The sequence below is a fragment of the Salmo salar genome, chromosome 20 (genome assembly GCF_965601325.2).
Source record: "Salmo salar chromosome 20, fSalSal1, whole genome shotgun sequence".
Lineage (NCBI taxonomy): Eukaryota > Metazoa > Chordata > Actinopteri > Salmoniformes > Salmonidae > Salmo > Salmo salar.
The window spans coordinates 71,657,138-71,667,385 of NC_138310.1; the positions used below are offsets into that span (position 1 = coordinate 71,657,138).

The 10,248-nt window shown below is 41.8% G+C and overlaps 1 protein-coding gene across 1 annotated transcript in view; it reads right to left on the reverse strand.

Moving 5' to 3' along the window:
- LOC106581270 (serine/threonine-protein kinase NLK) overlaps positions 1-9,670 on the reverse strand; it is a 236,084-nt gene extending 226,414 nt beyond the window's left edge. Inside the window, exon 1 of the mRNA XM_014163226.3 lies at positions 8,046-9,670. Within this exon, the coding sequence (XP_014018701.1) occupies positions 8,046-8,500 (455 nt within the window). The 5' untranslated portion in view covers positions 8,501-9,670. The remainder of the gene's footprint in view (positions 1-8,045) is intronic.
- Between the last annotated feature and the right edge of the window lie 578 nt (positions 9,671-10,248).

The window sequence follows — 10,248 nt, forward strand, 5'->3', positions numbered from 1 at the left end:
AGAAGGATGTGTGTGTGTATGTGAGAGAGAGAGAGTTATTAGGCTAAGGAGGAGGGGGCTAGTCTTAACACCTCAAACCCCACTCATCTCTCTGTGACCACACAAACACATTCCACACAAGGATCAAACCCCACATCTCTCTGTGACCACACAAACACATTCCACACAAGGATCAAACCCCACTCATCTCTCTGTGACCACACAAACACATTCCACACAAGGATCAAACCCCAGCTAACAGCACGGAAACCAATAACTTAAAGGAATAGTTCAACAAAATTACAAAATTACCTTGGTTTCCTTACCCTGTAAGCAGTCAATGGACAAGGTATGACAGCAATCCATGCTTTGGTTTTATTTCCCTGGCACTGTTCCAAATGCTAACATTTTAGCTTTTGTGGCACAAATCCCATGATTTGAACATGAGTGCAAAATGCTAATATCGGTCCCATAACTTGGATGGAATTTGTATCACAAATGCATTTGGAAACATAGTGACCTATAAAATCTGCCTTGCAGAGAACGCGGACTGATTCACGGAATCCAGACATTAAAACAAAATTCAACAATATCAAAAAGGTACCGAGTAGGAAATCAACTAAATGTATTGAACTTATTAGAAAATGCATTAATTTGTCTAAGTTAATCATAAGACATGAACAACATGCATCCGTGATTTGTATTTTCCTGCAAATTTCTGAAATGGCACAGGAACACCCCTGTGTGTGTGTGTGTGTGTGTTTGTGTGTGTGTGTGTGTGCGAGCCTATGTGTAGCCGTTAGCGATTACGCGAATTATAACCTACTTGTGGTATGAAAGGCTTCCCAAAAACCTTCTCAATTAAATGTTAACTACAAAGAAGTGAGTGATATCATGATTACTTGCACCAATCCAGTGTCTATTTGCTTTGCAAACTCTGCAATAACTTGAGCGCTACAGAAACATCGCTAACCAAACAACGGCCTCTTGCTGGTGCGCACTTGCATTAATAAGCAATTTTTTATTTTTTATTTCACCTTTATTTAACCAGGTAGGCCAGTTGAGAACAAGTTCTCATTTACAACTGCAACCTGGCCAAGATAAAGCAAAGCACTGCGACACAAACAACAGAGTTACACATGGAATAAACAAACATACAGTCAATAATACAATAGAGAAATTATATATATATTATGGTTATGGAACCCTGACCTGTTCACCAGACGTGCTACCTGTCCCAGACCTGCTGTTTTCAACTCTCTAGAGACAGCAGGAGCGGTAGAGATACTCTGAATGATCTGATACTCTGAATGATCGGCTTTGAAAAGCCAACTGACATTTACTCCTGAGGTGCTGACCTGTTGCACCCTCGACAACTACTGTGATTATTATTATTTGACCATGCTGGTCATTTATGAACATTTGAACATCTTGGTCATGTTCTGTTATAATCTCCACCCGGCACAGCCAGAAGAGGACTGGCCACCCCTCATAGCCTGGTTCCTCTCTAGGTTTCTTCCTAGGTTTTGGCCTTTCTAGGGAGTTTTTCCTAGCCACCATGTTTCTACACCTGCATTGCTTGCTGTTTGGGGTTTTAGGCTGGGTTTCTGTACAGCACTTTGAGATATCAGCTTATCTAAGAAGGGCTATATAAATAAATTTGATTTGATATATACAGTGTGTGCAAATGAGGTAGGATAAGGGGGTGTGAGGCAATAAATAGGCCATAGTGGCGAAATTATTACAGTATGGCAAATTAAACACTGGGGTGATAGATGTGCAGAAGATGAGTGTTCAAGTAGTGGTACTGGGGTGCAAAGGAGCAAAATAAATAAATAAAATAAATAACAATATGGGGATGAGGTAGTTGGATGGGCTATTTACAGATGGGCTATGTACAGGTGCAGTGATCTGTGAGCTGCTCTGACAGCTGGTGCTTAAAGCTAGTGAGGAAGATATGAGTCTCCAGCTTCAGTGATTTTTGCAGTTTGTTCCAGTCAGTGGCAGCAGAGAATTGGAAGGAAAGGTGGCCGAAGGAGGAATTGGCTTTGGGGGTGAAATATACCTGCTGGAGCGCGTGCTGCGAATAATCTACATGAATAATCTAACTAAGAGTATCAATGGATAAACACTCAATGCAAGACAAAATATCCTCTTTGCCCATAGAAAGAGATTAGCTACACTGCCATGTGCTGCTAGATTTAGAGCCCAGCAATAAAATGACCCAGTACATTCCTAACATAAGCAGCACCTCCTGCACAAAATATGAAGACAGACATGTTCTACAAGCTCTACTGTCCTTCGTTTACAGTCACAAAAACATCATTTTATTCAAAATGTTACAGTTTACCAATGTCTAATGCTTCTTACAACTGTGTAAGTTACAGAAGCAAATTGTTTGGTTTTGTAACCACTTTGATAACAACAAATACCTGTTGGACTTTAGAGTAAAGTTTGGTTGAGAAGTAGAGAGAGAGAGAGATCAGCTGGGTCCAGTACACTCCTGGAGCAGACAGACGTAATCAGAGTGGAGCCAGCTTTTCAACAGGTTTTGTTTTTATAGACTCCTATCCTAATCTCCTTTTGTACACTGATCTGAAAACACAGGATGGGTGAAAGAAAGGTGGTTGATAACTACTGGGATATTTATTTCGAAGGGATGAATTCATATATTTTTCAAATAAAATGTTTGCCCTTTCCTAGAGTCATTCATTTCTAAATAAAGATTTGACTGATTATCTTTGTGAAGTTGGCCCGGTCACCCCCACTTTACAATAACAACCTCTCCCACCACAAGTAATCATTCCCAACCATTATGGAACTAAGATTCTTCGGTCAAAAGTCCGGTCGCAACATGCATGAGTCATCACATGAATAATCTAACTAAGAGTATCAATGGATAAACACTCAATGCAAGACAAAATATCCTCTTTGCCCATAGGAAGAGATTAGCTACACTGCCATGTGCTGCTAGATTTAGAGCCCTTGGCTTAAGCGTACAGATAGCCAAAGGAATTAAAATTTAACCTGAGAAGCCGAATTCCATCTGGGCTGTACCCAGTTGAGCACATGACACAAGCTCTCTATGCCAGGGCAAAGCCAATTTACTCCACATTTCACAGCTGCACGCATCACTGCACGCATCACTGAGCACTTCGATGCATTTACTGCACTGGAGTGCACTCCAAGAGAGACGGTCCACTGATAACTAATAGCCCCTCTCTGCAGGTTTCCTGCCCCGTATTTTGGCTCTGGTTTGGAACGGATAGCTATGCAGTTACTTATGGCTTTAACTAACTCCACAACATGAGTCAGACTTCTAACTTAGATGGTGTTGAAGGGAGCCACCACTGCTTCGGGATATCCCTGATCATGTGCCTGCCAGGCCAGCACTGGTGTTGGTCTGCTCACATGCAGCCTATATAATCAGTTTATATAGATTTTTAGGACAAATAAACCATAAATGAACACTACCATTCCTTGAACACCTGGTCGGAAAACTGTCGTAGTCCAATGATTCATTAATAATTTGAATTTCACCAACAGAAAATCCTTACATTGCTGACGTTTGCCTGATCAGACTAAACCTCACACCAAGCTTTGTAAACACCCTCCTCATTATGAAGCTGTATTTTCAAGATTAATATTTAGTACTGAAAGACATTAAAAACACATTGGACTGAGTCTGAGTGCAACTTTGTTTTTAAAATGAGAGGCCTAGAGTGCTCAGCTGGATGGGTCTCTGGGAGGGAGGGGCAAGCTCCTGAAAACATCTGCCTTTAGCGAGTACAGCGCTATAAATATCCAGGCGGGCAGCAGTGGTGCAGATTAAAATCAGACAATGAGCAACAGAAAGTGATTTTGAGGAAAGGTCAGGCTAAGATTACAGAGGTGGTCATAGCGCGTGGGCCTGGTGTTGCTGGGGGTGCACGGAACAGGAGGAGCAGGAAAAGGAGGAGGGGGAAGACGGTGACCCTGACCAATGGTGTGCACAGGAAAGACTACAACAAGCAGAATTAATCACCCTCCAACTCCAAACATAAGCCCAGCTAGAGATACTGTAAATGCCCAGCCCCAAAATAACCCTTTATCCCTTCATAGTTTTCAGATCTGATGGAAACTGATGGGAGTAAGCACTAGGGTGGAAGGTTCTCTAATGCCACTGGAAGACTAGGTGGGGCCAACAACATATTACTTAAATACAGTTGAAGTCGGAAGTTTACATACACGTAGGTTGGAGTCATTAAAACTTGTTTTTCAACCACTCCACACATTTCTTGTTAAAAAACGATAGTTTTGGCAAGTCAGTTAGGACATCTACTTTGTGCATAACACAAGTAATTTTTCCAACAATTGTTTGCAGACAGATTATTTAACTTATAATTCACTGTATCACAATTCCAGTGGGTCAGAAGTTTACATACACTAAGTTGACTGTGCCTTTAAACAACTTGTAAAATTCCAGAAAATGATGTCATGGCTTTAGAAACTTCTGATAGGCTAATTGACATCATTTGAGTCAATTGGAGGTGTACCTGTGGATGTATTTCAAGGCCTACCTTCAAACTCAGTTGCCTCTTTGCTTGACATCATGGGAAAAATCAAAAGAAATCAGCCAAGACCTCAGAAAAATAAATTGTAGACCTCCACAAGTCTGGTTCATCCTTGGGAGCAATTTCCAAATGCCTGAAGGTACCACGTTCATCTGTACAAACAATAGTACGCAGGTATAAACACCATGGGACCACACAGCCGTTACACCGCTCAGGAAAGAGACGCGTTCTGTCTCCTAGAGATGACAGCAAAGGACCTTGTGAAGATGCTGGAGGAAACAGGTACAAAAGTATCTATTTCCACAGTAAAACGAGTCCTATATCGACATAACCTGAAAGACTGCTCAGCAAGGAAGAAGCCACTGCTCCAAAACCGCCATAAAAAAAGCCAGACTATGGTTGGGGACAAAGATTGTACTTTTTGGAGAAATGTCCTCTGGTCTGATGAAACAAAAATAAAACTGTTTGGTCATAATGACCATCGTTATGTTTGGAGGAAAAAGGGGGAGGCATGCAAGCCGAAGAACACCATCCCAACCGTGAAGCACAGGGGGTGGCAGCATCATGTTGTGGGGGTGCTTTGCTGCAGGAGGGACTGGTGCACTTCACAAAATAGATGGCATCACGAGGAAGAAAAATTATGTCGATATATTGAAGCAACATCTCAAGACATCAGTCAGGAAATTAAAGCTTGGTCACAAATGGGTCTTCCTAATTGCCAATGACCCCAAGCATACTTCCAAAGTTGTGGCAAAATGGCTTAAGGGCAACAAAGTCAAGGTATTGGAGTGGCCATCACAAAGCCCTGACCTCAATCCCATAGAACATTTGTGGGCAGAACTGAAAAAGTGTGTGCGAGAAAGAGGCCTAAAAACCTGACTCAGTTACACCAGCTCTGTCAGGAGGAATGGGCCAAAATTCACCCAACTTATTGTGGGAAGCTTGTGGAAGGCTATCTGAAACGTTTGACCCAAGTTAAACAATTTAAAGGCAATGATACCAAATACGAATTGAGTGTATGTAAACTTCTGACCCACTGGGAATGTGATGAAAGAAATAAAAGCTTAAATAAATCACTCTCTCTACTATTATTCTGACATTTCACATTCTTAAAATAAAGTGGTGATCCTAACTGACCTAAGACAGGACATTTTTACTAGGATTCAATTTCAGGAATTGGGTGATTCCATGGCAGCGGAAAATATTTTTGGTCTCAGAATGTTCTGGCAATTCTCACATAGAAACTTAATTGGGAGGAAGCATGTTTGAAATGCTTTTTACATTTGTATCACAAATGATTTTTGATAAATTCCTGATGAAAGTGGCCATTTAGGCCCTTTTTAGACCTATACACTGAGTGTACAAAATATTAGGAACACCTGTTCTTTCCATGACATAGACTGACCAGGTGAATCCAGTTAAAAGCTAAGATCCCTTACTGATGTCACTTGTTAAATCCACTTCAATCAGCGTAGATGAAGGGGAGGAGACAGGTTAGAGGATTCTGAATCCTTGAGACATGGATGGCGTATGTGTGCCATTGAAAGGGTGAATGTGTAAGACAGAGGATTTAAGTGCCTTTGAACGGGGTATGGTAGTAGGAGCCAGGAGCACCAGTTTGAGTGTGTCAAGAACTACAACACTGCTGGGTTTTTCCACACTTTACAGTTTCCTGTGTGTATCAAAAATGGTCCACCAGCCAAAGGACTTCCAGCCAACTGGACACAACTGTGGGAAGCATTGGAGTCAACATGGGCCAGCATCCCTGTCAAATGCTTTCAACACCATATAGAGTACTTGTCCCGACGAATTGAGGCTGTTCTGAGGGCAAAGGGGGTGCAACTCAATATTAGGAAGGTGTTTTGTACACTCAGTGTACATGCCTCCTGTAAGGCCTTATGATCCGTGTATCATACATGATACAGACAACATCTTGGTATCTTTATAATCCTTATAGTGTATGCTAACATATTGGAGTATGTCTAGATTCTGAAATACACATTTTCACAGTAATTTATTCAACATTAAAACAATTAATATGAATATCTCAAATCTACCCTTTTTGAGATTGGAACAAAATACTCTTCAAAACACATATTTCCAGAGTGGGCTCTGATACTTTTTATGATTTTATAGATAGAAATTGACATTATAGGTCATTAACCAATCACAGCCCTCCTTTAGGATTGAACATTCAGCAAATCACCAGCAGACGGAGTTCGCTTCGAATCCATTTACCATTAACTGTGTTGGTGGTGCTCATTGATCAGAACTTCAGAATTAGCAAAGCCCTCTCTGGAAATGTGATGTACTTGCAGAGTATATTGTTATGAACAAAATGTCTTAAAATTAACAAAACCTAAAAGGGTTGTTTTGAGATATTCATATTCCTATTATTAATGTTGAATAAATTACATTGAAAATGTATATTTCAAAATCTAGCCATTACTCCATATGTTAAAGCACACTATAAGGAGTATAATGACACTAATATGTTGTCTGTATCATGTATGGTTCATGAATCATACGGTCTTACAGGAGGCATGTATAGGTCTAAAAAGGGCCTAAAATGCCCACTTTCATCATGATACAAATGTAAAAAGCATTTCAAACATACTTCCTCCCAAAAAAGTTACTAGGTAAAAATTGCCCGAACACTCCCTCTGGCGTGGAACCGCCCTATATGGCCCCTTGAGATGTACAGTAGGAGTAACTTAGGGGAATTCATGGGTTGTTTTTAGAGCAGAGAAAAGAAAATGGCAGGTAGAGTTTGACTGAGGTGGTCCATGAGATGACTGATCACTGACAAACAGGACACTTGCTGAGTGATAACAGTGCTACAGTAATACTGTAGTAGTCATTACGATGTTACTGCACTATTAGCAACTTCAAGGCCCATCAGAATCCACATGTGCTCTGTACTTTGAAGAAGTGAAGAACACAATGTGGTTCTATAGGACAACTAATGTATTTCCAAAACAAAGGCACTTGAGCATGGCCAGGTTGACAGCCTTGGCCCCTTGAAAAGAGCCCAGAAACAGATGAAAGCCGAATGCCAAGTCTTAAAAACAGCTTATGGTTAAATCTGGGGATGTTACCCCCAGGACAGGTCCCTGGAGCAGAGAGCTGTGTATCAAAAGCCATTTATCCCCCACCTTCACACTCACATTTTTTTCACCTCAACCTTAGAAATTGGATATGCTTCATAAGCTACTAAACAGTACATAAACATGCCTACATTTTGAGGATTGGGGGATATAGGGGAGGTGAGTTCAATCTCACTTCTGAAGATTTTTGGCCTGTGATTCCACCTAATGGGAACCAAAATGTTGAATAACTAACTGTTACTGACATAATCACAACATAGGCCTACATATTGATTCATACCCAACTTTGCAGCCTACTACTACACAAGGTCAGGTCACGTGCACACGGCCACCTTAGAGAGAGTGCATGGCATCACACATTCTTTGCCTCATCCAGTAGGTTGGTAAACATATTTGTAACACTTACCAGACCACCCCAAAAGCTCCATAGCCGATGGGTCTGTCGGGCTCTATGTCCAACTGCGGCTGTAAGTGGTGTGAGTGTTGATGATGGTGGTGGTGAGCTTTGACAGCCGCAGCTTGAACTTGGGCAGGTGCTGCTGCCGCCGCCGGGCCGGGGGCTTGTCCAGGAGCTGGCGAGGGAAAGTATGGTTGTTGCTGGCTCGGGTTCAGCATTACCGCGGCTGCCGCTGCAGCTGCTGCTGTAGAAGCGTGTTGTTGTACAGGGTGGACAGCGGCGGCAGAGCCGGGGTGTTGCAAGTGATGCTGGCCCGGGTGGTGATGGTGGTGGAGATGGGGAGGTGGGAGATGCGGTAGTTGGTGGTGATGGTGCGGGTGATGGGCAGCAACTGCCGAGGCGCCACCGTTGTATGCAGCCATCATTTTTGCGGCATTGGCAGCCGTTGTTCCGCACAAAGCCATTCACTCAATAACAATAAAAAAGAAAGGAAAAGGAGGGATATAGGTGAAAATGCGCCTTTTATTTTACGGGAAAATAATATCCCAGGTGAAGGTAGGCTATAGGATTGGGCAGATGGTGGTTAACTGGTCATTTGGTTGTGACCCGATGCATAAAATCAACAAAAACAACTTGAAAAGGTTTGAATTAAATAAACATGTCAGCTATAATTCTGAGATCAACCTCACTCTCCCTAAAAGCTTTATCATTACACGGATCTGACCTACTTCTCGTAATTACATTTTCTTCCGCATGCACCGGTTGCAATAGTTTAGTGGCCTATCTGCTATAACTAAAATGTAAATTAAGTATATTTTGTTAACATTTTTAAATAAAAAATGCGACAGAAAATAACCCGCACCCCCCACAATAAATAAATTATCCGCGGCCCTAGGTCTCCCTCATGTTGGAAGTGGCGTTCCCCTCTCCACAGACGAAACTCGGTCAATTTCCCCTTCTTGATATTAAAAGGGAAACCGATATGTATCACATGGGAAATAGCACAGCATTCATCTTTCATTACTCAAGTTTGCCATATTGTCTGTCCAGCACCGCCGTTGTTCCCACCGCCTGTGCTGCATGCAGTTTGCAGAAGTTATTCGGCTTTAGGTCAAGCTACCATTGTTTGCTTGATAGCCACTTGTAGTAGGCGTTGCAAGAACAGTATGGGAGACTTCAAATGTTCCGCATATAACAACAATTCCAATATTATGTAGCAGTAGACTGCAAGAACAAATAGACCCAAGCTAAGCGAGAACGCTACCGAGATGTGATACAATGTTGACGTTTACGATGTCTTGTAGAAATAGGCTACGGACCGTTGTCCTCCCTCAGATGTCACAATTCCCGCAACCCCAGACTCCAGAAATCCAAATCATGTTGATAAAATTAGCTATATTTTTTTCTGGAAACGAGGAAAACTAATTTTTCCGACAGCACAGTCAACTTATTTTCCCCATTGGATCCCGTGTGTTCAGCTTGTTCCGCACACTATCTCCTTACGCACCACACAAATAAATCCATTAAAGGAAAATATGAATAAAAACAAAAAATACCCAAAAGTCCCTTGTATTTAGAAAACAAGCAGCCAGTGTCGACTCCCTCCAGCCGGATGGTGCTGTCAGGACCTAGGAAACAAGCACAGCCAGAGTAACCAACCAGTCAGTGATGGACGGCTGTGGCTCCAATCAAAAGACGAGTTTGACGTTTTTTATGTTTTTTTAGCCAATCAGTTGCATCCAGATAGCAACCGAGGATTTACCACAAAAGTCAAGGCCTGTGGACACTTGAAACTACCGCCATTGTGGAGACCAAGACTTGTAGGTCGCAGTAAAATATGAATAGAACAGTTGAACCCGAATGGAGAACACGAGCTCCAGTTGCTCATAGAAATTACACGAGGAGCGCGACCCAATCATTATCCACTCAACAAGAACGTTCTCTTTCACGCACGGTGATAGACATTGGATGTAACCAATAACTGCTTACGTCTCTTCATATATCGCAAGGGTTATGGAAATTGCATTCAGTAGCCTAGCCTATATGCTATCTATACACATGCCGAAAAATATTAATTTATTGTATAGCCTACATGTTGTGATTATAGACACTTGGTAACAGTGTTACCCATCAAAATCACGGTCACACAACTTTAGCCAATGCGTTATCGACTACTAATGATTTATAAACTAACTAGGCAAATAATTAACTT